This window comes from Thunnus maccoyii, chromosome 21 (assembly GCF_910596095.1).
Source record: "Thunnus maccoyii chromosome 21, fThuMac1.1, whole genome shotgun sequence".
Lineage (NCBI taxonomy): Eukaryota > Metazoa > Chordata > Actinopteri > Scombriformes > Scombridae > Thunnus > Thunnus maccoyii.
This window is the reverse complement of record NC_056553.1, coordinates 7,017,716-7,045,082: the sequence shown is the minus strand read 5'-3', so window position 1 is coordinate 7,045,082 and position 27,367 is coordinate 7,017,716. Positions and strand designations below refer to the sequence as shown.

Sequence of the window (27,367 nt, the reverse complement as noted above, 5' to 3'; positions counted from 1 at the left end):
AAAGGTAAAATAAAAAACATAAATAGCAATCATTCAAGTAAATAGTGTGACTCATTCAACAAGCTGCTCTGTTAGTTGATAATGAGCATGCATATGTGTGTGTGTGTGTGACACAGGTAGAAGCAGGTATTCACAGTACATAAAGTGTGAGGCACATCTACTGCCGCCGGATGTTTCCTCTGTTCAAGAAAAGCAACGCGGTGTCTCGGCTCCTCGGAGAGATGAGTCATCCGGAGCGGTTCGGCGTCGGTATGTTGATCGGTGCGACACCTGTGGCTCGTCAGTAGTTGATTGCCGCTCGGCGTGTCATTCTGAGATCACTTCCTGAGAGACACACGGAGAGATGATGACTTGTTTTCTCATTGATGGATCAAATGACTGTGTAATGGGTTGCTGTATAGTGATGAACCCACAGAGGCTTTGGTCACAACACACATATAACTACAAACAATACAATAGTGAACAAATACAACAAAGTCAGTTTTCATGTGCACATTCTTATTCCCAGGTATTGCATAACTTAACAGTTCAGTTATTCGTCTAAATGATCCACTCTTTCCAGTTCACCATTGTTCTTTCCTAAGAGGATTAGCTTTATACCAGTTCTTTCTTATAGCTTTTACTCTACAGAGATTTTTTATCGTTTGTTTTTGGTGTTCTGCCAATAAATTCTGCTCTCATTAAAAAACTTATCAGCAGATGCAGCAGTCAGCTGTTTTCAGCAAAAGAAGCCAGAAGACATTTTTTTTACTCAAATCTGGTTGAGGACTTCTAACTTTATCACTATAAGCAAGCCTTTTCACATGCAAAAAATAAAATAATTATTGATTATGGCTGTTTTAAGTAAAACCAAAATTAAAAATATGTATATATATCAATCAGCAGGGAGGTACAGTGGATATATTGCCATGTCCACAGATGATGTGACCCAAGGGAAGCACTTATAAAGAGAATATGAGAAGTAACAAAACTGACCTGAGACACCACACTCGAACTGACAAAATGAAAAATGAGTGAAATATTTCAGCTCAAGTCTTATTCATCCTAGACGCTGTTTTAGAACTGCAACAATTAGTTGATTTATCAGTCGATCGACAGAAAATTCATCTGCAACTATTTTTATTACCAAATAATAATTTTTTAAGCAAATGTGCCAAAACATTTGCTGGTTTGAGCCTCTTTAATGTGATGATCTACTGCTTTACTTTGTCATACATGATATTAACTGAATATCTGAATAAATGAGACATTTAAAAGTAAATTATATTTCATTTTCACTATTTTCTGACATTTTATAGACAAAACTGTTAATTAAGAAAATAATCAGCAGATGATAATAAAACAATGATAATAAAAATATCTGACAACCAGTGCTGAGATCAAAGTTTCAGTGTAAAGCATCTCAGAGTAGTTCTGACAGCTTGTGGGCTCTGACACTTGTTTTTTTGTGGAAACAGCAGCAGAAGCAGCAGAAGCAGCAGAGCGACGGGCAGACGGGGGGAAGAAGAGCAGATGGAGTGACATCGTTATCCCATATGTGGTTGTGTTGTCAGAGAGACTCGGGGAGTGTTTTCTAACTATCGCTGCATCATTATGTTTCTCAAACTCAGCAACACGTTGAAACAAAAACAACACAGTCCGACGCACAAATGTAAACAGCTGTTGCAGACAGCGCTGACTGAAAACAGCCACTAGTACTGTACTGTAGTTGTTTCTTCTCATTTTCAGTATGTAATTACATTCTTTCTTCTATAACTGGAGTCTTACTAACCTGCTGCAGTGTGGTCCGTATGTGTCCAGCATGAGTGTGCTGGCCTGTTCCAGGTTCCACTGGCAGCGCTGCAGAAGCTCTTCACACTCTGATCTGGACCGCAGGCCCAGACGGAACAACTGCTCCACCTGCAACCAAGAGGTGAGAAGAGGATTTTAGGCAGGAAGGTTGTTGAGAGTGAACTGAACATTTGTTCTTTCTCCTGTAAATGTTGTAACTGATTTGTGATGCATTTTTAACTTCTGGACAGAGACAGCAGAGGGAAATTTCTTCTTTTTATGTTCCTCTTGTCCCTATCCCCTTTTTTTATTGCTCCCTCTATTCTACACTTGAATTTCAGAGCATCTCCTGCTTTCTTTATCTTTACTTTGCTATTGTTGGAAGCGTACTGTGCTGCCAACTGCATGAACATTTAACACAGAGACAGTTAGCTTTCAAGACTAACTCTGTCTTATTTACAGTGTTTCAGTTGATCAGAGAGCATTTCTCCGGACAAACAAACTAATAAATGAAATAAAAATGTAGGCAGATGTACCTTCAAATGGTTTATGGCCTGAGGGATGCTCCACTTGTAGCTCTGCAGAGCGGTCCGACACTCCTCCAGCGTGACACCGTGTACTGCTCCTTGGACCTGTCAATCACGTCAGGAACTCAAATGAATGGATTGTTTACGCATAACTGGACCTGTGGATGGTTTCCACTGCTGTACGGGGTAAAATAACTCTTTTAACTGGCGAAGAATCACTTAACCATGATAAAGTAGGACTGCTCGGTGCTCAGCATTCATTCATTCAAGTTCAAAAGTAAAATTATTTCTAAATATGGACTACTGAAGACGACCAATACAAGCTTTCTTGAGTTTGGTGACTTTCTTTTGATCTTCTGCACACATATGTCAAAGCTAAAAATCTAATTTTTTTTGACTGATATGTAAAAGCAATAATTTAGAAAATGATGTTTAAATCAAATTGTTTTCTAGTACAAAGAAACAAACTCTATAAACCATTTAATGACAAAACAAGCACATTTACAGTTTTAATTTAAAACTTAATCAGACACTTAAAAATGAATCAAATCTGCAATTTCAAATTACACGAGAGGAAGTTCAACATGTAGTCACACTCACTCCCACAAGGTGAAAAAATTAGTCATAAAGTCAGTGATTTTCTTAAAATGATTAATGTAAAAATAAACATCCATGCAGACAGCGAAGGAACAAGAGATAAAGTCTGAATATGATCAACATCTACGACTTTGTCAGCATAAAGTTCAGCCAATCAGAGGACTTTATGATACAAGGATGTGAATTTAATTAATGAGGCCAATCAGAGGCTTTCAGATGTTATTAAGAAGTGGAGTGTGGCGAGTGACTCTGATTTGTCTGCTTGTAGCATTTAAAGGTATTTGGTTCTTGGTACGAGTTCAACGCTGTGCTAGATGATATTTATGCTACTGTTTGTATTGTTTATGTGTCATTGTCAACAAAAAAACAAAAACAAAGTGATGATATTTAAACAAAAAAAGAAAAAGTGCTGCAGTGCATTTTCTTTTCCTCTTGCTCACCTGTGTGATGCTCTGCTCCTGTTGCATGCTGGGAACCGCAGTTCGCCCATTGTTGTTGTTGTAGGAGGAGTTGGGTTTGGCTCCGCCAGGCTGCTGCATCATGGGCTTGACTGCCGCCATATTGGCTGTTCCATATCTGATTAAACATAAACATGAAATACAGTTGAACTCACTTTCACAAGCATTAATATATTTATTCATATTTTATTATTTTGGTGAAAAAAGGATATATTAAAATGTAACAGTGAGCAGTCTCTAGACGATTAAGGACTTATAAACTCTAATACTAATGTTTAATTCTAATTTTTTTATCAAAGCATAAAGAAGTTGAAACGTGAGTCCAGTGTTTTACATCAAAAATTAAAATTTAAAAAATTATTAACTGTAATTTGTTTTTCTCTCATTATTGCATTTTTATGGTTTCAATTTTGTTTCCATTGGTTTATTATTCCATTTACTTTTATTAGTCTTTTGTCTAATAAACTGCTGTGATAATCATTAATGTGTGAATCCAAGAAGATTAAGATCTGCTGGAATCCACATGAACTCCACTAAACCTGCTATTTATTCCCCTCTGCAGACTGAAGAGAGGAGACAAATATATACAGAAAATATCTTGACGAGATTACGTCACACTGTCACAAAATATATATATATATATATATAGATATATAGAGCTGGATTAAACCAACACTTCATAGGGAAACAGATCTAGCTCAGCTCAGTCTGTCAGTCAAACAGCACTTTGTACTGAGTGATGTCTGAGCTTCTGTTTTGAAACTGTGATAAAAATCTTTTAGTGTTTGCTAGTATTTCAGGAAATGTCAAAATGAAAAGGCACAGCTGTTTCATTGCATAACATGCAGGAATTGAGTGGAAGATAAATCACTGCCAACAGAACAATACTGTCTCACCTATTTCATGTTAAAAATACTTCCAGACTTACAGTATATTAGCCCACACCCTCTATATATAACTACGACTTAGAGACAAAACATAAAGGGAAATTCTAGTATTTTTCAGCCTGGATCTCCTAATTGTAGCCATTCTGACTAATAGGTTATGCTAACTTTGCACTCACCACATCCGCTGTAGAGATTCAGAGAGTACAAAACCTTTCCAAGAAAATGTACATTTACATAGAAACACATAAATATCCCACTGGATTATCTGTTGTACATATCAGCATTGGTGCCTATACCCAAGCAACTAGCTGAGTAAGCCAACTGTTTGGTTGCAAACTAGTAAACTTTTATAGAGACGTTCATGGTCCCCAGATGATGAATCCTAATGACTTTGGTGACTCCCTGACTTTTTCTCTAGCGCCACCATGAGGTTCACATTTGTGGTTTTGAGTCAAATATCTTGATAACTATTGGATGGATTGGAATGAAATTTGGCGCATTCAAAGTCCCTGAAATTTTAATGATTTTTGTGATCTTTTGACTTTTCCTCTATTGCCACCAGCAGTGAAATAGCTTGACATATTGGCACAAAATCTCAACAGACATTCATTCCCAGACAATGAATTCTAATGACGTCACTGATCCTCTGACTTTCCTTCTAGCGCCATCAGGTTGACGAATCTCGACAACTGCAGGATGGAGATCCACACAGTTTGGTAAAGACAATCATGTTCCTGCCTTTATCCAGTGTTTGATATCAGCAACCCACCTCTCTAGAAAAGCCGGTCGCTCTGGCAGCGGGGCGGGAGCAGTACTCTGGGAGCTGTCAATCAGTGAGGAAAGTCCACGCCCCTCACGAAAGGCGAGAGGATCCAGTAAGGAGCTGGATGAGTAGGAGGAGTCCGGAGTTGCGAGCCGTGAGGAAAGGGATGCGGTTTTAGGTAGGGAAGAGGAGGAGTTGGAGGACAGGAGGGGACCCAGGAGGCCGGACGCCCGGCGAGGGGAGACGGAGAGGGGAGGAGGGGGCAGGGCTATAGGTGAGGAGGACATAGGCGGTACCAGAGGGAGGGGTGAGGAGGAGCGGGAGCCGGGCTGGGAGAAGGCGTGATCTCTGGGCGGGATCTGAGGAGGCGTGTCCTCCAGTTCCAGTGAGATGGAGCTAGAGCGCGCCTGTGGGTGGGAGGTGCGGTTGGAGGGGTTGTGTTTGGAGGGACGCAGCGGGGGGACGGGGCTGCGAGGTGGCAGCACCGGCCGCTCCTCGAAGCAGCAGGTGAAGGAGGAGGTGGAGGAAGGGGAGGAAGGAGGCAGGTATATCTGTCTGTGGGGGCCTATAGGCGCCAGAGGCATAGGAAGGGGGGAGGAGGGGAGGGAGCGACCTGTTGCCATGGGAACCTGCAGCTTCACCATCACCTACATCAACAGAGACAGAGAAATATGTGTCGGTTTGACACAAAAAATAACCTGGACTGACATTTTCACTATTTTCTCTACCTCTCTCTGTAGCTCTTGGAAGAGGTCAGCTGATTGTGACTCGCTCCTGCCCGCCATGGCAGCACCAGGGGTGGCTAAGGCCTCTTCAGTCACTCCCTTGTTGATAGACCGCACCTCCTGGTCCACGGATTGGTCCTCCAGCTCTGTAGCGACCTCGTCATAAGCTGGCTGTGGCAGGGGCCAGTCAAGGATGGAGGGGGTGTCCTGAAGAGGAGGATGATGATGGACAGTTTAAGCACATAAGTGACACATGGAAAGACTGGACCTCGTGTCCCGATAATCTTAGAAGTTAAGCGTGTTTCCTCCACGCAATTCCCAAAGCAGTACTTAAGAGCTTCTTAACGCCGGCTGTCCGTGGTGCTGAAGATGATGCTCAATACATTTTAAAGCTACTTATTTAACATATACACGATAAATAGAAGAAGAAAAGAGAAGATATGGAAGATAAAGTGGCTTTTCAGGCAGAAGATCACTCATTTTACATCAAACATCACTTAATAAAGCACATCATGAAAAAGGTGAAGACTTAGAAACGTACAAAAACTATGCCTGCACCACATTTTTATAATGTTGTAAACAGGTAAAAGCAACACTGTGAGACCCCACCCAAACCCCGAGAGCATTTAGTTGCAGCTTGATTGAGATGACAGAAGGGAGCCAGAGGATATGATGTGGAATTACTGTGAAAACTCCTAAGTAAACCATTAAAGCATGAAGGTGTACATAATCAATCAATGAGTGCCAATTCATCACATTGCACCCGCCTCGAGTGCATCCAAGGGGAAGATTCTTGACATTTCTAGGCCGAAGGCTGCTGGACCGATGCCTTTGGAGGATACGTGGAACCGTTGTTGTTAATTAGCGGCACAGATTTTATTTTGACACCTTCTGAAGTTTATTTGATTTAGAAAAAAAAATGCTTGATCAGACAGTGTGAGGGTGTTCTGAGCTTTTGGACATTTCTTTAAGAGCTCTGAAACTCTGTTAGATTGCTTTGTGTTTGAGTTGGTGGTGGAATCAAAAGGTCACTAGCTTAAATCCCCAGACCAGCAGGAAAAACATGTTTGGAAAGCTAAGAAAACCCCCTCCCTCAACGCTTTGATGCTAGGCAGCAGCATTGGGGGAGTTTGTAAGGATAAATGTGAACTAGTGCGTGTTGCCGGGGAAAAAAATAAAACCATCCTTCCCATCAACTTTAGCTAGATAAATGGCTAAACGAATTGAAACGCGTCCTCAATAGATTCTGCTGGCACACGGCTGTCATAAAAAAAAAAAAGAGACTACTGGTGTAGCCCCTATGACCTTTAATTGTTAATTAAAACATGTATTTATGCATTTTGCCAGAACATCTTGGCTAAATGCATCATCCTTCCATGTCTGATCAACATCAGATGACTTGTGAAGAAGGTGTGAAAAGTCTGTAACTGGTGTTGATGCCCAACTTTGATCTACTGATCTGAACTGATCTACTCTAAGTATTGTGTTCATATCCAAAGCCTGATATATCTTATTCTTTTGTGCAGTAGACTTCTGTTGTTGTCTGAGAACCGTTAAATTGGATGTTCCTTCACCACATAGATTACAGTCACGTTACTACAGCGATCACGTTTTCAGTCTCTAGAGAGTAGTTCCTTGTATGGCAGATGCCACTGAGCAGTTTATGGAGCTTTGCTAGCTTGTTGCGCTACATATCACGACCTCTTGAGTTTGTACTACAGTGTAAATAACTTAAGTACTAAATACATCTGTCTGCCCTACATGGAACTACTCTCCGGAGACTGAAAACGTGATCGCTGTTATTAGTCTTTGGAGCTAACATACTCAAAGTCTTCAGGGCAAAGGATCGTGTCACCTACTGCAACGGTGACTGACATTGACATGTTTTTAATAGGTTTTAGATAATGGAGGTCTACAGACACAGAGGAATAAGATACAGTCAAGACAGTAAGTATTTAGACAGTTACATATATTTTGCTCTTCAGGCTTCAGCACATTCAGTGTGAAATAAAATAATATTTCTTTAGGTTTTTAAGGCTTACCAGGGGTTTGCATCATGTGGTGAATCCTCTGAGGTTGTGGTCATGAAGTCTCCTCTTGATGGTTGACAAGGAAACATGTTTCCTACGTCCTGGAGTGCATTCTTAACATGCTGTGCAGTCATAAAGGGTTTTTTTTTTTCTTTTTGTTTACTGTGCAATTGATTTTCAGCTCATCCGCAAGACTCCTCAGTCTAACAGGTCAATTGACATTTTCTAGTTTTCCTGTGCTGTGCTGTTCTGCTTCTTTTCAAATGTACCCAACTGTTGATATTGACAAACCTTTGACATCTCCGATAGATTTTTGCCTTTTTTTCCCCCAGCTTCATTATTATCTTCTTTACTTGCTCGGTCACCTCTTTACACCTCATATTGTCAGACAACTCCACGTCAATCTAAATGGCAACTGTCAGCTCTCAATAAACTCTGAGCCAAGTGTAAGCTCTTTTGTGCATAAACAACACAACAGCTGCCCAAGACACATGTAGTAGCCAAGTGTCCAATTACGTTTGAACCCCTCAACTTTGGGCACCATGTGTTACAAGTGCTATATCTCCCACATGAAAGCAGAGTATATCAGGCTTCATTGTTGGTTTGGCTCTGCACATGGGATTTGTTGACAATAAGAAACATCTTGAGTATCGTACCTTCAATGTGTCTTCATCCAGCTGCCGCGTCTCCGTGAGCGGGGAGGGCGTGGTCGAGCTGAAGCTGTCGTCGGTGAAGTCGATGAGCGACACCTCGCTTTTGGCCGACCGCACGCCGGACCCCTCCCACGGCCTGAGCTTCAGGCCCAAGGACGCTCCGAGCCTCTTCAGCCCGGACGAAGCGCTGGCGTCGTCCTCGTCGTCGTAATCGTCCATCACCGAGTCGTAGAACGGCTCTGGACGCAAAACAACCAGGAGTCAGGAAAATGATTTATTTAAAGGTTACGTTGTAGGATACAGACAGCACAGAGAGAGGAGAGAGAGAAACTTACTCTTCAGCAGGACGGCAGGCTGAGGAGGACGAGGGGGAGGTTGCTCTGATGAAGAGTAATAATATCACAGTCATATTTCACATTTTAGACGTTCACTTTGTTTTCATTCAGTGTGACTTGGAAGGACTTCAGTAGGAGAATGAGCTCATTATACGCAAGTTAAGTCGAAAAAAAGACATTCACAATACAAAAAAACAACAAAAAAAGTCCATAAATATGTTGAGCGTGTGTGTTTCAGTGTTTGGATAAATTTACTCTTGGCACGGTTGGGGAGTTTTGTCGGTCTCGCCGCGCAAGGGTCCATTCCAAGAACGTCAGGAGGGTCCATAGGGTTTCCCAAATATAGACTATAGAGGGGGAGCAGACGAGGTAAATCAGATTTAAGAGAATTATATGAGGAACATTCTTGTCTGAAGGCTGAGCCAAGTGACAACTAAATCCATCTTGTTTATCTTTGCTACAGCCTAAAAATAAAGGTTAATTACTGACCTACCTCTGCAACTGTAATCACTGCTTGTTAAGATGTTGATCTGTCATTGAGGCTGCTTTTTTAAAACTTTTTTTTAAAACTTTTTTTAATTGGTTATACAAACACGGAGAAAGAACAACAGATAATGACAGTAATGGCATGACATTATAGTTGGACTACAAAAAACCCCCCAAAAAACCAAACAAAAGAACAAAAAAACATAAAAAAAAAGCAAAAAAAAGAGACAAATAAGAAAGTTATATAGGTAACTGTATATATAAATCTCACTACATGGATATAAAGACATGGTTAAGGTTGTAGGCGATGAGGCCTGATGGTGACAAGTGCATCTAAGTGTGACCTGGTGATGATTCTTACATCACACTTTAAGAGCAGAAGATGAAGAACAGTTTAGACAGTTTAAGGAGCAGCAGGCAGCTGGATGTTTTTTCTCTAACATGAACTAAGAAAGGGTTCAATATTTTATAACATTTGTTCATGGAACCTCTCCGAGGAAATTTTATTTTCTCTAATTTAATGAAAAAAAAAAAAAAGTAGGTCATGAAGCCATTGTGTGTAAAACTGGGTGAAAACGTATCTTTCCAATTAGGGCCGTTTCTATTCCTGCAGCCGCTACAAGCTGCTCTGGATTTAAAAGTCTTGTCTTAACGTTTAACAAGTACAACATCTGTTGAGGAACCACATGTGGTGCACTGCTGCACTCCAGTGGAGAGTTACAGTACAAGCAGCGCTACGAACATATGGTTCAAGCTAAAGAACACCAGATTTAATTTGCATTATAAGAATCATTTTTACATTAGTTTTCAAAGGAAAATCTAGATTTATAGTATTATAATTATCTAGATTAACAGGTGTTTGTTGCTTTGACTTCTTTAAGGGCAACCCAAGCTAATAGTCTGTGTCTATTTGTAGTTCATTTACACTATTCTGCTGTTTATTGGCACCAGCTGAACTCACAGACAGTAGTAATATCCTTTATTGTGATAATGTAGGTTCAGTGTGAGTGGCTTCCAGAGTTATTTCATTTTATTTTTTAGGTTAAACACTGAACTGTTCAGTATGGGGTGAAGTGTGAGGTCTGCATTTTAAAATGATCACCACTAAACGCTATAAAATCAGCATTTTCTTACAAAAAACTGGAATATTCTGCTTGTTTGGTTATTAGTTTGTGTTCTTATGCATGTTTTTCTTGTTAATTTGGAAATCACAAAAAAAAATCTTTAAAAAAATTGTATTACGTATGAAGCTATCTAACATTCTTTGAATAAAACTTCAGTGATGACTTTAATCACTCTGTACTGTTCACCTGTCTATGCGATCTGCATGTCCCCAGCTCCTGTGAGGATCCGTGTCTCCGTGTCCGGTGTGAATGAACGAGTGTTTGAGCGGCCGGCTGATGTCGTGGGCTGACAGGCCGGCCACCGACGTCACCACGTGTCGGGGAAACTGGCCGACACGTAGCGTTCCCCTGTTCTGGCCTCGCCACCAGTAGTGCTCTGCCCTGAAAACACACATATGGAAACACACACACACACAGACATTTGTCCAACTCTATTCCACCAGTAAAATGAGACTTTGATTGTTCCTCCACATGACTACACTTAAAAACAATGACGGTAAATAAGCATTATCTCGTTAACTTGTGGAGTTCACCATACACATTTTGCAGACAAACACACACAGGAGCCACGATATTACTATAATGAGCCGGTAACAAGACAGTAATTACAGTTATTGTCAACAATGCAAGGAATCCAGTGTCAACAAAAGATGCATTTGTTGTCTTGTAGGAATGACCTTCATTCTGCACCGACACACACACACACACACACACACACACACACACACACACACACACACACAAACACACACACACAAGCAAAAACAGTAATTTTATTAAAATACTCCTTCGTGTACAAGAATGAGGCTGAAATGACGAAGTCGGAGGATTGTGACATTCTTCAAGGTGCCCGCATGCGTCGGCTGTCAAACACTCACCTTCCCTCTATGATGGTGATGACATCATTCATTTTAATCTGGAGCTTGTCTTCCTCTTCAAAGTCCTGCAGGGCTCTCATGTCTGTAGGCATGGTCTGCAAGAACACACACACACACACACACACACACTTATAGTACCAGAATAATTACTCATCAGCAGCATCACAGAGACAAATGGAAGATCACCTCATGTCATTTTGTGTAATTGTGATTTATTCCTTTCCACTATTGTCCTTTATTTGCCCGTTGCACCAGTTTGTAGCAAATTACTTTAGGACACATTTAATCCTCTATTTAATTCATTTGGGGTTTTTGGTTTTTTTGTTATTAAATCTATTTGGTCAAATTTACCAGACTGATGCTGACAATTTCTCCTAACACATGAAAAAGGAACATTAATATTCCCTTTTCATGTGTTGGGAAAATGATGCACTGATTGCCTCTTTTAAAATCTCCAAATTCAAAACCAAGAACCTGGTCAGAGATACAGGTTTCCAAAAACAACAGGTGCAACAGGTTTTCATTTGTTCCATGTGCAATAATCCCAGATGTATGCACCCTTATTGTCTGAATTGTGTGAATAGCACTGACACTATTAATGTCTTTTATTGTCTTACTGGTTTTGTGTTTTTATTGTGTTTATGTTTTCAGGGTTTTGCAAAAAGAATTTCATTTTGTGGTCCAATAAACTGAATGAACTGAACTGAACACAGTTTGTTCTGGTAAAGCAACTGGTTGAAGAAATTATGACTCAAAGTAAGATGGAGTACAAACCAGGTATTAAGTTAAACTTGGTATACACATTTCTAAACAAAAGCAGATTATCAGATCACACTAACTTGCATAAAAAGATGTCTGTAGTCAACCTGCAGCAACACCACAACTTCTTTTCTCTCAAATTTGTTCTTCCAAAGTCAACAATGAACCTTATTTGTGTTTAAATGATCTGTAATTGCAAACGGTCTTTACTTCTCTCTTGGGGACATATTTTATTTACTTTAGTTCTGACTGACTAGCACGCTACCTCGAGCAGGAAGTCTCTGAGGGCGATGAAGGTCGGTCTGTCCTCAGGTTTGGGGCTCCAGCACTGCAGCATGACGTTATAGATATCTTGAGGACAGTCGTCTGGTTTGCAAAGCCTCTCGGCCTCCACGTCCACCTTGTGGAGGATCTGCAAACAGACACGTGGACAAATAGTAAAATGATGTAAGTTGATTATTAAGTAATTTTAAAAATTGCAAGGCACTCCATCTGTTTTCTAAATAGCTTATGTTTTAGTTTTAAATGAGTTTTAAGTACTAAATCCTATAGAAGGAGAAGTGTGTGAAATCATGCATGCACCTGGCTCCCATTAAGGCCCAGCCACGGTTCCTGTCCGTGAGTAAACATCTCCCACAGAGTGACCCCAAACATCCAGGTGTCGGATGCATGAGAGAAAGTACGAGACTTTAAGGACTCTGGAGCGCACCTGGAGAGAGACGAGGACAGAGACAAATGACAGACAGAGAGAATGTCAAAGAGAAAGAATTGTGGAGAACAACGTCAGATTTTTACGTAAAAAAATTGAAATGTGTTTGGTGATTTAGAGCCGACAGACAACAAAACCACACGTGGTTTTGTGAGACCAGGACTCTCTTCTCTCACCATGGGAAGGGGATTTTGTGGCCCTCCTCCATGATGTATTGATCAGTGTGTGTGGGTAACGCCCTCATCAGGCCAAAGTCTCCGATCTTCACCGTTTCATTAGTGGACAGCAGAACGTTGCGGGCGGCCAAATCCCTGTGGAGGAAACGCCTCTGCTCCAGGTAGGCCATGCCGCACGCCACCTACACACACACACACACACACACACACACACACACATTTACGTTAAACAGACACTTACGACATATTGTGTAGCTCACACAATCATCAGTGCCTGTAGAATACAGGGTAACGATACAGATATGATCAGTTTTTTGAAGTGTACAGCGGAGAAAAAAACCTCATTCAAGCCCCCGCTGACATTTGAAGTGACATAAATAACTAAACATGCAGCCTTTCAACACAACCTTTCTCAATAATACGTCGTGTTATTCGCTCAGCATGTTTAGACAAGGACGGTGAATTTTTAAAAAAAACAATCTACTATCATGATTTTTTCACGGCCTTTGATGCACTGCGTTTCCCATAAGCCCTAGACAGCCGGCTAAAAAATCACGGCTCAACTGATGCGCAGAGACTGTGAGAGAGTCGAATGAGTTCAGACATGTCTGTAATAACAGCAGGACGGAGAGGAGAGAACAGTGTAGACAGAACAGATTACAGCACATCATTTGAAAGATATGGGAGCTGTAGTTGTTTGTATGCAAAAAAGTAATAATAACTTTATTTGTATAGCACCTTTCATGCAAAGATGCAGCCCAAAGTTCTTTACAAAACAAGATGAAATTAAAAAGATTAGTATATAATTTCTTTTTAAAAAATAAAAGGGTTTGTTGCTCTGCGATCGGAGAAACAGAAAGCAGCCTCAGCAGATTTCTTGTGGGACATCAATAATGAATCATTGTTTTACTTTACTATCTAAAAGGTTTCAACTACTAAAAGCAAATGCTGCAGTGGAGCCAGTTTGTCTCAGAATAACAAAAGTAAACCGCAGGAACATGCTTGATAAAGAAAAGCTGAATGAGAGACTTTTAGTAACAGCAGCTGGTGGAACAGATGCAGGTCTGGACGAGATGTCACGACTTCGGCTCTGATGCTTGAGTTTGAATCTTCAACAACCTTCTTAATGACTACATGACGTTTTAAATGGAGACGTTTATGTTCTTCTAGAGGAGTCATGATGGGCAACATTTTCATATAAGTAATGTCAGCTTTGTCTCTCTTTCACTGGCTGTAAATTGTGATGACTTTTACAGAGAGTGATGTGTTACACAGAACTAAAGACATCGTTTCCAAATACAGAAACTTCAACTGAAACAGAATGAGGAAGAAAACATTGCAGCACCGGCCACAAAGTATTACACATTTCTGGGCACTGCACCAAAGATGTGATGAAATGAAAGAGAAGAACGAGTGTGTAATCACTGCAACTTCCTCTTTGTTTCTCTTCTTGGTGTTAACTGACCTGCACGGCGTAGTTACACAGCGAGGAGATGAGGATGTGACCCTGACGCTTCCTCAGACGATCCAACAGGGAGCCCAGAGGAGCCAGCTCAGTCACCTAAACACATAAACACACACATGCATTACAGTCAGGCTGTGTGTGTGTTGGTGCGTGTACGTGTTTGAGAATGCGAGCGTGTCTCACCATCTTCATGGGCTGCGTGAGGACGATCCCGTACAGGCGGATGAGGTTCTGGTGGCTGAGGGAGTGCATGGCGTTCACCTCTCGGATGAAATCGTCCAGACCGTCTGAGTCTAACACGCCGGCCTTCAGACACTTCACTGCCACCGACAGCTAGATGGACGGAGAGGGACGGAGAATATCAGCAAATATTAGTATATATGTGAACGTATTCGGCTAATAACAGCATGAACGAATTCCCAAATGATGCTGAGAGTCTTTGAGCCAGTTGACAAGAGGATGCTCATCAAAATAGGTGGTGTAGAAGAGCAGTTCTTTCTAAAATAATTCAAACTTTTTTTTTACTTTAACTGCAGCACCAGCACCAAGCAACTTATTACAACAATGTAAAAATAGACAATCATCTCTAAAAGTTTAGTAAAATACAACCGAGTTGTATCTTAGATATTGGGCCTCATGAAAGAACCTTTCCTACTTTTTTCTGTGAGGTTTGCTCATATAAATGTTCCAAATCGGGCTGAACTAGTCGTATTTTGCTCCTTTCAGCCTGATGAATGTTCATGAGGAGGCGTGCGTTCATGAGATTTCATCATTAAGATAATCGACGCCCCTAGAACTGTCATATAAGGCGACATGTTTCCCTCCGTTTTTGGGTGAGTTTCATGTACAAAAATGTTACCAAAGAGTAAAAACACGAATTAGGAGACAAAAATATATCAAATATAGGAGAAAATATTAATAATCCAGCTGCCAACGACGTGTCAGAGCAGCACTGTGGTGTGACAGGAATAAAGAGGGAATGCTTTGACATGACGTTAGGTGCTAGAAATGTATTTCTAAAGCAAAGTGCTCCATGATATGAGAGGTGGTCATGTGACAGTTACAGAGATACTAGAGGAGAGAATATTACAGCCTCCAGTAGGTGATGTTACACTGTCAGCTGCAACACAACATGATACTAGACAGAAAGACCCTGAGGCAGCTTTCCTAATAAATACTGAAATGTTTGTTGCTGCACCGAAATATGACTGATTGTTCAGTATCATATTTATTGCATATTTATTAAGACATTATAATTTTAAATCAAACAAGTCTATTCTTGTGAGGAAAGGCAGACTGTTTGTTCATGACTCGTATGAAATCAGACTCTTTAACTTTGAGTCTGTGGTGTCGCTTATCGACAGAGATATTCTGGTTTATGTTTATTTCCTGACTTGTGCGCCTCTGCGTCTCACCACTCTGCCGTTGGGACCGGTCCACTCTCCTCTCCGCACCACTCCGAACGTGCCGTCTCCCAGCCGCTCGAACAGCTGCAGCTCCGTCTCTCTGATCAGGCAGGTGAGCGAGGCCGCCGACTCGCTGTTGGCCGGCACCGCGCCGGACGACGCCCCCTGAGGGAGGGTCTGCTGGGGGTCGGCGGCGTCGGGCCGTTTCACCGGAAACACCTGCGGGGGCCCAGAATCAGAAACAGCAGGGTTTCCTTCTCAGTCACAGACGACAAGCAGAGGTTTATGGTGTTTGTGTCCTTTTAAAATGTTGAAACCCTGCATTGTCACTGTATGTTACTTTAAATAAGAGTGTAATTATTAATTTATTAGTTTAATTTAGAGTCATGAAAATGCAGATTTTCTTTTCAAATACAACTACAGGGATATTTATTGAAATATGAGCTTAACAAGCTGCTATGCTGTTTAGCTAAAATAAAATATTTTGATTATTTAAGACCATTTAAACGAAAATATATAGATTTATTGCCTCTATAATGCTCTTTAAATATACATAGTCACCCTTTAAAAGTGTGACCACTTCGTCAGCCTTAGAAATGATCTTACAGAGAAATTTGTTTAAAATTTGAATACATGTAGCTCTTTTGAAATGGTAGATATGTCATTTGTTATTCAAACTTTCGTTCAGTCAGTGGTAAGATATCGAGGTTAGGGAGTCAGAGACAATACAAGCGATGTGATAGTTTAGACATGATGCAGCTCTGGTTAAAGAACTGAGGGAGGACATATATATATGTGTGTTTATGTTTGTATGCAGTGTGACGGAGTGGTGCTGCACCTTGCTCATCCACGACTTGCGTTTATAAAGAGCTCTTCTCCTCTTGACTGCCTCCCACAGCCTCCTCTGACCTTCACCGACACAATCACAAAAAACACACATACAATTCAGTTTCTTCTTGGACAAATATTAAATGTAAAGATGAATTTTAAAGGTTAGGGTTTGATGCAGTAGGTAATGCTTGAAAACAGTGTCAGCGTTGAAGTAAAAGCTTGTGGGAGTCTACCCGGCCGGCCCATGCCGATCTTCTCCAGGTCTTCGTTTTTGACGTAGTCGAAGTGGGAGAGTCTGGTGACGTTGAGCTCATCGCGGATCCGCAGGAAGTACTGCTGCAACTGCACATCTGTCAGCAGCTCCAGCAGCCACTCTGTCCCCTCCTCACACTGCATCTGCACACACACACACACACAGACACACACACACGTTTCACATGTGAGAACAACTGGCTAATCTGGCTTAAGTTTCTAACTGTGTGTTAAGTGTGTACTATGTTCACCCTGACATATATTATTTAAGGGGACATATAATGTACATTTTCAGGTCTATATTTATATTCTGGGGCTCTGCTGGAATATCTTTGCATGATTTACAGTTCATGTCTCTTTAAGACCTTTGACTATGTTTAACTAGGTTTGGGGGATCGTTAGATGCATTGCAATGCAGACGTAGACGATTCTGCATCGATTCACAAATGTCAAAAATCGATTTTCTAAATGTTACTTAATAACGTGATGTTGCTGGAACGAAAAAGGCGGAACTGAACTGTGAAGGCAGCACAGCACCTGGTCAGTCCACAGCCTGCACACGGCTAGAGTTATCTGGCAGGTCATCTTCAGAAAAGGCAGCGATTGGAAGCATTTTTTGATTGAATAACTAAATAATCACCTTTTACGTGAAGTATATTGTGAATACTTTTACGCCGTCACTCAGAGACTAACATTAACGGAGAGGAGCAGCAAACTTAAACCGACTCTGATTTACACTCCTATGTTTAACACAGACATCTGACATCATAACAGTATAAAAAACACAACATTACACATGTGTGTGCATGTTATGTCCCCTAAAAGAGTGTAAGGGAGCGACTCTCAGCTAGATATATATATATATATATATATATATGTTGGATGACAGTGCAACTTCTGCAGCATCTGCCCAGTAAAAACTTGCTATTTTTGCAGCTTTCAAATTTGAAATTGAAGACAGATCTGAAGTCAAACCTCGTCTGCATTTCATGTTCATTCAACCGCAATTTCCTGTAAATTAATCACCACACTAGTCCTCTATAAAGATAAATATATTTAATAGTATTAGTTGAAAGTAACCTCAGACTCTTCTATCCTGTTTCTAAGACTTATTTTGTGATGAAACACTATAAATGTACCTTTTCACTGCAACCACTTTCCCTTCTTTGCGTTCTCTGCTTGGACCTCAGGTAGTGATTTCCTACATGTTCCAAGATGCTTTGAGCTTCGAGGTCCTCGTTTGGTTTTGAGGGGTTGACACCAGAATCTGACATTTACAGCTGATGTTTCAAAGCATTAAAACATTTTATGGAATAAAACTCGAAGCCGGATATATCTCAACATGACGTCAAGTCAGCTGTGTTCTGCCAGCAGGCGTTAATATATGCAAGAAATATGCAATATTATGAAGACTCACATGATGTTTTAATTGGCGTTTCATTCACCTTAATAGAGCTCATTAAAGCAGCCTTGTTCTCACTTTTGGGGATTTTCTTTTTTTGTAACAACATCAGATTCTCATAAATAAAGAATGACTCTAGTGGTGAAAATGAAACAACAGTTTAGACCATTAGTGAATCCTTTAAGTCATGAATCAAGCAGTCATGCCTATAAATATAAAACCTTTAGGAAACAATTTGAAGACGTCATCTTGGATTTTGCTAAGTTGTGATGACCATTATTATTTGTTTTTTTCTATTTTTTAACTATCTTTTCACATTTTATACAATGAATAAATGTCAAAAGCACTTCAAAAAGCAAAAAAAAAAAAAAAAGAACTAGACCAATAGATAATGTAATTAATCATGACTAGAACTGCAGCAATTAGTCCTTTAATCGATTAGTCGCTCGACAGAAGATTAATCGCCAACAATTTTGATCATCAAATAATGACTTTGAGTCATTTCTTAAGAACAAGCTGACTGATTCTCTGGTTCCAGCTTCTTAAATGTGAATATTTTCTAGTTTATTAAGTCTCATATGACACTAAACAGAATATCTTTAGGTTGTGGTCTGTTTGTTGGGGCCAAAACAAGACATTTAAGGTTGCATCTTCGGGCTTCATCGACATTTTTCACCATTTTCTGACATTTTAAAGACCAAACTAATCGAGAAAATAATCCTAAAATGAATCTGTGATGAGAATAATCATCAGTTGCAGCTCTAATCATACTGTAAGACCACATCAACACACTGGAACATGCAAATAAGACTTGCATCATCATCATCATCATCATCATCATACACCAACACCCACTCAAAATCTGACAAAAAATATATTCATGTGAACCCTCAGACACATCTCCACACAAACACACACACACACACACACACACACACACACACACACACACACACACATACCGCAGCCACCCACAACTTCAGACTTTACCATTTGTCCCCGGACACTTTCTCTCATCCTCCCGTCTCTCTCCTCTTCATCCTCATCCTCCCCCTCTTCCTCTCCTCTGGTGTAGGGGAGTCTCTGGTACATATAGCTCTCCCCCATACTGTAACAGCTCCTCTTGTCCTTCGCTTCGTCTCTCTTTTTTTGGCTCTCCCCCCCTCCCCCCCTTTTTTTTTTCTTCTCTTCTCTGTCTAGCTGCTATTCAGAGGAGGCGTTAGCTCCGCCACCGCCGCCGCCGCTGCTGCTCTCCTCTGGCTGCGACTCTAGTTTGCTAATCTCCTCTCGGCTCCATGACCTTCTCCTCTCGATCGATAACGCGCATGCACACACACACACGTTCACGGAACGCACCGGGAGGCATTTGACGCCGCTCTCCCGGCTCGCGCCATCCAGTCATATCACCTAAATCTATCTATAAACTCTTCCCTCCCACCGGTTCTCTCTCTCTCCCTGCTGACTCACGACTTCCTGCGGTGTCGGACACCTCCATACTCTCTCCATCTTTCCCACCTTCCTTTCTTTCCTCTCTCTCTCTCTCTCTCTCTCCAGCTAGTGTATCTCTTTCTGCATCTCCTTCTGGCTCAGCAGCTGAGCCCACTGTCTGATGTTAAATAATTCAGCAGCTCTGTCGAGAGGATGAAAGGGAGGGAGAGAGAGGGGGAGAGAGATCTTGGAGGAGAGAGAAGGGAAGGATATGTAGATACAAACAGGCGGACAGATGGATGGGTAAATGGATGGATGGTCAGGCCAAAGAGGAACGACAGGGAGAGAGTTTCCCGGCATGTATTTGATAGATGCAGATGGTAGCGAAGCTTGACATGAACCTAAACAAGCAGAACGTTTCTAAAGGAGGGAAGAAATGAAGTGATAAAATACAAATCATGTCACATCAATGCTGCTTTGAACTGATATGAAGAGATGCTTTCCTTCACTAATACAGAGAGTGTTTTAATGCTTTTCTGACTTTCTATAAAACAAATGATTAATCAGATAAAAGAAAAAATAACCGACAGATTTAAATAACCATTAGTCACAACCCCACATTAATTATTTAAGTTATATAACAAGCAAATATGCAAAATATTCTCTGATCTCAGTGTCTCAAATGCTGTTTTAATCTGTTTTATATTGACAGTTGAATATTTTTAGGTTTTTCAGTGTATTAAGTGTATATTTCTTTGTATTTTATGGAGTAAATCATTAATCAGTTAATCAACATAACAATCATAATCACCATTAATAAGGTTTTTCAGTGATAAGGGTGTTCAAGTGATTCATAAAGTGCATTTTTGGCACTTTTAGGTGGCTTGTACTGTGACTGCTGAGAGTAAACTAATGACTGGATGTGTTTCAAAGGAAAATGGGATTCAAGGAGCATAAAGTGCTGTTTTTTTGTATCTAATTATGTTATGAGTGGAGGCAGTTAAATGTTTTAATTAGCTTATGTAATTATCATAATTGTATGATGCATTTGAAGCCTTGTTTTACAAACAGCTTGTTGCTACTTTATGGCTTTACAAGTTGTATGAGAGTCGTATTAATGGCCTTGTATCAAAACTCTACAAATGAATTATTATTATTGTATTGTATTGGGTAGGCAATTTATCAGATTACTGCTACTTTTATGATATAATATTAAGACTTATAGCCTAGAAGTAGCTATTAAAGGGGCACTAATGCAATTTAGCATTCAGAGGAGACAGATTAAAAACAGAAAATTGAAGCAGTAGAGGCCAAGAACTCCGACTTTTAGTCCTTCGTATGAGTCAAACTCCAAAAACACTGGATCCTACATTTCCCATAAGCAACTCAATAGCTTCTTACATTAGACCCCCCCCCCCAAAAAAAGGCATACTAAGCAGGATTTGTTGGTTTCTGTGTGTAAACACGACATTCAAAGTTGGCCAAAGAGAGAGAGACAGAAAGAGAGAGAGCAGCTGGTTGAGCGAGCTAGAGAGTGAATGACTAGAGGGAGCAGCGGTAGGGAGAACAAAGCCGTGAATCAGATCAATAAAACCTTATTTTCTGATTGTTTCGTTCTAAAGCACAAATTAACACACACACACCTCCACACAACCCTGCAGGAAGGTGCCGCATCGCCCAATTTTGTGTGAATGCAACTTCATTCTGTCTGCTGTAGCGTCTCTGCTCTGTGTGTGTGTGTGTGTGTGTGTGTGTGTGTGTAGCTCAGCCCCACCCTCGGTCAAACAGACACAGACCTGCAGCTCTTTATACATTCATGACACAGAGACAGAGAGCAGAGCAGAGAGGAGCAGAGAAGAGAGACGGAGACAATGATGTAACCTGGTTGCTTCGCTATAAATCCTGACCTCACACCCTTCACGCTGTTATTGGCTGGGGGCTACACACCCACTGCCCAAAGGTTGACGCCCAGAAACGTCCAGAACACAGAAAAATAATAAGAAAATATGAAAATACAGGCAGAGGGCAGAGTCTCTGCAGATAAATACACCGTCACACGCCTCTAGTGGGTTATAAATGATGACTGAGAGGGATTATTCTTGTCTGAGTCTATACACTGATGTTTAGGAAAATCCTGCATAGTGTACCTTTAAAGAAAATGAACAAGAATTAAAATAAAAGGTACTTTACAAAAAACATTTAATTTGTGATTTTTTTTTAATACTAAAGAAAATGTAGAGAGTTTGGTTGGTGGCTTGTCAAAGATTCTTTAGGTCAGTAGGGTGTGGCTAGAAAAATAGGTCTCAGTATTCAGGACCACTTCTGGATGCTGATTGTTCTAGTAGCTGCAGGACCGCTACAGATGTGGCCTTGACTGAATGAACTGGATATCAGGGATATTTATGTGCAGGCTCTTCACCACATCTCAACTTCTCTTTATCTAAATCTTGTAAAAATGAATCCTAGATAATAGTTTATGGATATTTCACCTCCAGTTTATTGACACAGGTTGTTGTCGGCTGCCGAAATCACATCAACATCATTGCTGGGCTTTGACAGGTGATGCCCTTTAAGGATAGATTAACTATGATAACATGAGCAAGTACACAGTGGATCTGAGTGACATTACAGCGTTAATTTAGCCTCGGTCAGTATGTTTGGTGAAAGCTTTCCAACTGTTTGCACTGAGCTTTTGTTAAAGACTAAAATGTATTTGACATTTAGAAAAGCAGGGTGACAGAAATACTGTAGATTGAGAAATAAAGGAAGAGTGGGAGGCTGAGCTGTTACCATTAATGACATCTAACAGTAAAGAGAGGCTAACTGGTGCATACACTGCAGTGGCGATGGTCGTGTGTGTATATTTCATAAATGTCTATATGTGTGTGTGTGTGTGCATCGGTGGCCTAAATGAGCACAAAATCAGAGCTTTCATCTCTCCGTGTGCACGTGTTTAATCGAGGGCGATGCTCTAAATATAGGGAAGCTATATTTAGCTTACATTCACTGGCATGGAGACTGAAATTGAAGTGGTGCACACAGGGATGCTTTACTTTCCCCTCATCTTCACATCAGACACCTGAGATTCAGTCAAAGCTGTAAACGCCTACGCTGATGATTTACTGTCAGATGTGGATTCAGTCTGCATGTAGGATCTGCTGGTTTCTGGATTTACTGTCCACTTGAACCGCTGAAGGCTTGAACCGCTGACTAATTACAGACAGCCATGAAACAGCAGTTTTGAGAACCGCATTCCTATAATTTGGTGCATTTAGGGTTGAATCAGAATGTAAAAGCAGAGAGTAACACGAGAGGGAACATTCAACAGCGGCTGACATTCAAATATGTGTGACAAGAGAGTGGTAAAAGGGAAATTTGTTAAAATATCTTTCATGATGGGGCCAGTATAAGATAAATAAGGTGTTTTTTGAACTTTTAATCATGCAAAGATATTCCAGTATGTCCTCTTTGAAGGTTGAGCATATTTTACTCTTGATATGCAATACCTCTGCAGATGCAAGGCTGCAGAATTTGCTAAAATAAGCCCCTTTCACACATGCAGTCGATGCCTGAAATGTTCAGGAACATTTCCTGCACGGGGTCATGTGTGAATGGGAGCAGGGATGGATATTCAGGGAAATCTGTACCGCCAATTTCCCACCTCAAGACCTAGTAACATCTAGAGGAAAATGCCGGTATGGCTGTTGCAGGGACAAGCACGTAAAGGGTTAAGTCTGTCTGATGAAAGATGCTTTTAGGTAGTGTGAGCGAACCAATCACACGTCTTGACGTGTGGGTGATCACTGTGAGTTGGGCAGCCTCCTTATGTGCAAAAATGTATTTAAAAATGTATCTGATGCTAATTTGAGGATTCAGCGTCCAAATGAGTCAAATCAAGTAGATATCTTTCAACGTTACAGTGTTTTTAGAGCCACAGTCCCTCTTTTTGTTACTATACTTCCACAGCAGCTCAACAGAGAAACACTGTCTGAGGAAACACAAAGAGGGAAAGACTGTAAATGTGTCAGATATCCACTTGATGTGACTAACTCAGACTGATGAAGACTCATATAAGCTTCAGACACTGTGGATTTAACAGCCAGTATGAACAGGAGGAATGATTACAACCTGGAAAATCTCTTTCACTGTTCATATGGATGACTGACTGTTGATTAAGACACACTTGAAAAATTGTGTAACGATCCTTTAAGTGCCAGTGTTGTGACACATCCACTCTTTTTTTGAGCTTCCTGTCCTTACGAAGATGTTTCCTCATTTCACTGCTGGAAAACTGACAACATGTAGAAACCTCTGGATTTCTGCTTTGTTTTGTTGTGATGATGATGGTGATGATGGTATGGATACATCATTTACTGAGTAAGTGAGAAAACAGAGTGCGTGTACAGTATGTTTGGATCGGTCCAGTAGAGGCAGGCGGCCAGTTTTCTCTGCAGCAGAGATTTTCACACTGTGAGGATGTAAGGGAGTTGACGGGGGTGAGGGAGAGGGGGGGTGGGAGTCACACCTCAGTTAAATCTAAACACACCAACATGATACACATATTTTTAGATTCAGCGCGACTTACACATCCCGAGGATATCATCATCTCTCATTTGTATCATGAATAAACATAATTCTGCTTAGACATCATACAGAAAAAAAGACTTTCCCTTTAACTCCTGCCTGAAAATCATCACGTTTTCACCTTTTCCTCAGTATCAATATAAACCAGTGATAATAGTCTGTACATCCATGGATACACTGCAAAGAGGAACTGATAATACCTCATTTGGCATTATCAGTGGTATTATCCTCTATCTGTTCATATATAGATATTTGCCGGTCGTACAGACTAAATACTCATTTATCACAGTTGTGATTGGTTGATGGTCTGGTCTGATCTAATATGTTGACTGGTCTCACCCTGCACAAGTCTTCTGGTGGATCAGGGATTACGGCTGCAGTCAGGAGTGACTGGGGTCACTGGAGGTCACCTGGGGAGGGCCATGGATGGACGAACCCCACATCTACATACACACACGGAGAGAGAGAGAGAGAGAGAAAGAGAAGGTATTGACTACCTGGAACGCACAAAAGAAATACAGAAATGATAGAAATGATGCCCCTAATTCAATCTTGTTCAACAAAATTTTAAAGAAACCAAAAAAAAATAAAAATCTGTCCCGAAATAGAGACACAGCTTTGACAGACTGAGAATAACTGAGAAGTACAGTAACAGAAGCACACAGCGAGCCCAGGCTGTGCCCACACCGTCACCACGGCGATGCTGAGACAGAGCCGTTGTTGTAGAGACGTAGAGGAGTCCAAGTCAAATAAAAGAAAGTCTCAAATCAAGTTTCAAGTTCTCGAGAGCAAGTTAAGTCAAGTCAGTGATCTTAAGAATAACAAAGTATTTACATATTTTCATTTGAAGCTGTGTTGATAGTGTTTTAGCTGAGACCAAGTTCCCCTCAATGCTTACGTCTAGTAAAAACATGCAGGTGTGTGTCGTTTGATGTAGATTTTAACAGGTCAAAACTTGAGAATTTAGAGTCAGATCAAATCTTGAAGTGAAGTCTCCAGTGTGTCAAGTCTCAGAAGAGTCAAGTTTTATCCTTTGCATTATGTGTTTTCATGTCAGTCAACACTGTTAAACTGCATGAGAAATATTACAAATATACAACAAGCGATTACTTTCATTATCGATTATCATTTTGTCTATATAATGTCAGAAAATAGTGAAAAATGCCTGTTAAATTTTCCCAGAGTCAAAGGTGATATCTTTAGCCTAAATGTCTTATTTTGTCTGACCAACAGTCAGAAACCCAAAGATCATTAGTTTATTATAATTAATGATCTCAATCAGGCCAGTGAGGTCATTTTGGAACCAGTATATTTAAATTTGACTACTTTTAGACCAACAAAAACAAAACAGGGATCCTACAGAGCCGCCGGAGTCCTGAAAGATGATATTTTACAATCTTGTGTGCAGACGATGATGATTTATTTGCACAGTTTATTATTTTGTGCACACAAGACACAGAAATATTATCTTTCAGGGCTCCATTGGATTCAGCATTGATTAAAACAGAGACATTCAAATAAATAAAAACATTTTACAGACTTTATTTTTGGTGTCTGGTCAAAATCTTTTTGTGACTTCAGTCTGACTCAAGTTTCAAGTCTACAACTCAAGTCCACATTGAAATAATCATCATATTTAATTAATTAAATAAAGACAAACACATGTATGTATCTGCTGGGATATTTACCATGCTGATACTGACAACTGACTACACTGTGACTATTTGACACTGTTTAAAACTACAAAAATGCAGATTGAACTGTTATAAAAACTCATTTGTCTGATCATCCATTGGTCTAATGTTAAACATGCAATATTCTGATATGTTGTGCAATACTAGCGCAACATTATTTTACTGGATTTATGAGCTGTAGAGGTTTTATTGGTCATATTGAGTGTTTTTATTCTCTTTTTTTAATGTATGAATGATTGTAAGATTGTATGTTATCATGTTTGGGAGATGAATTCTTATCTTATAGCTAAATTATTGTTATGTGTTTATTTGAAATAAGTTAATTGAACTTGAATCTGTCCATGAAAAAAAAGAGGGGAAAAACACTCAGCACAGAGAGAAAGACTGGGATGTAGGGAGGAAGGATATGAAGCCATTATTGTAATGAATAGAGCAGAATAGGTTTTAATTGATCACACACACACACACACACAGTCAGTGTCAGTGTGTAAAGCTGATTAGCCTGCCTCAGTCACGTCCTGTCTGTCACGCTGGAAAACATCTCACTATTACATCTTCAGTTAAAACAGTTGAAACTTGATCAAATATTTGGTTTAAGTTATTCATTTATTTGGTTTTTGGTGCAACATGTCGCACATCTTTAGGAGAACGAGCTACAGACGCTCCAGAAAAAACAAACACAAGCATACCGACCTGTGAAGACGAGCTCCGGGGGGAAAACAGTCCCTTCCTCCGGTCAGTCCTTCACCGTGAAGCCGAGCAGTTTAACGGGAATCAGTGAAATTCAGCGGAACCGTTATCTCCATGGTTATCTCCCTCTATTCCAATAATTCCGGGACTCTCCCAAGTGCGCCTGCGTCATTGTGCGTAACCTCACGCGCAACCAGAGCGCTCCGCTGCTGAGCTGGAACTATCAAAATAATGGCACTTCCTGTTTGGAGGTTCAGGCTTCAAAATAAAGGTTTTTTTTCAAAGTGGGGTCCATGGACTCTAAGGAGTCCTTGAGAGGGTTTCAGGGGGACCCCAGCAAAAAGGGAGGATTATTTATTTTCATTATAAATCCATCTATGACAGCATGTGTGACTGTTTTGGTTTCACGTACTTTCTGTAATAAAACATCTAAAAGCAAAAGTCTCATCAGATGGGGCTCCTGGTCTAATCAGATTGGGATCCGTGGTCTAGTTTGTGTCAGTTTAGGGGTCCTTGACGTGAAAAAATTTGAGAACCACTGGCCCAATACAGACCAAGTGTCATACAACGTTGTTTTAAATTTTACATTATTTTAAACTTTTGATATAGGCCTCATTTTAATATTAATTTCTTATTTTTTCATGTATTTAATGTATAACATGTAATTCAGATAATTAAATTAGAAATGCTGTACTAGATATTTTTAGCTGCAAAGCCTCAACACATTGCACTGATTGA

The 27,367-nt window shown here is 40.4% G+C and overlaps 1 protein-coding gene across 3 annotated transcripts; it reads right to left on the bottom strand.

Moving 5' to 3' along the window:
• On the bottom strand, positions 1 to 26,800 carry tnk2a (tyrosine kinase, non-receptor, 2a). Of its 3 annotated transcripts, none has more exons than XM_042399732.1 (21): positions 26,629 to 26,800; positions 24,585 to 24,688; positions 16,813 to 16,975; positions 16,587 to 16,657; positions 15,758 to 15,967; positions 14,526 to 14,675; positions 14,343 to 14,438; positions 12,878 to 13,059; positions 12,575 to 12,701; positions 12,258 to 12,404; positions 11,234 to 11,328; positions 10,542 to 10,736; positions 9,001 to 9,092; positions 8,746 to 8,790; positions 8,414 to 8,649; positions 5,731 to 5,934; positions 5,009 to 5,649; positions 3,335 to 3,470; positions 2,307 to 2,402; positions 1,772 to 1,899; positions 1 to 324 (listed from the first exon to the last, which is right to left on the bottom strand). In XM_042399732.1, exons 3-21 carry the CDS (start codon positions 16,973 to 16,975, stop codon positions 318 to 320), a joined length of 3,021 nt encoding a protein of 1,006 aa, XP_042255666.1. In that variant the 5' UTR covers positions 24,585 to 24,688; positions 26,629 to 26,800; the 3' UTR covers positions 1 to 317. The 3 variants fall into 3 exon arrangements, with proteins under 3 accessions (XP_042255666.1, XP_042255665.1, XP_042255664.1); XM_042399731.1 differs by having other exon boundaries at positions 26,633 to 26,800; XM_042399730.1 differs by lacking the exons at positions 24,585 to 24,688; positions 26,629 to 26,800 and adding an exon at positions 19,224 to 19,383.
• Positions 26,801 to 27,367: the final 567 nt, after the last annotated feature.

Bases quoted from the DNA above. Each gene is read 5' to 3' on its own strand.
- tnk2a (XM_042399730.1), bottom strand. From the start codon at position 19,340: ATGGGGGAGAGCTATATGTACCAGAGACTCCCCTACACCAGAGGAGAG. The intron at 10,737-11,233 runs GTGAGTGTTTGA...GTGTGTTTTCAG, and splicing joins ATCACCATCATAGAGGGAAG to GGCAGAGCACTACTGGTGGC. The intron at 8,791-9,000 runs GTAAATTTATCC...ACTCTTCATCAG, and splicing joins ACTCCCCAACCGTGCCAAGA to AGCAACCTCCCCCTCGTCCT.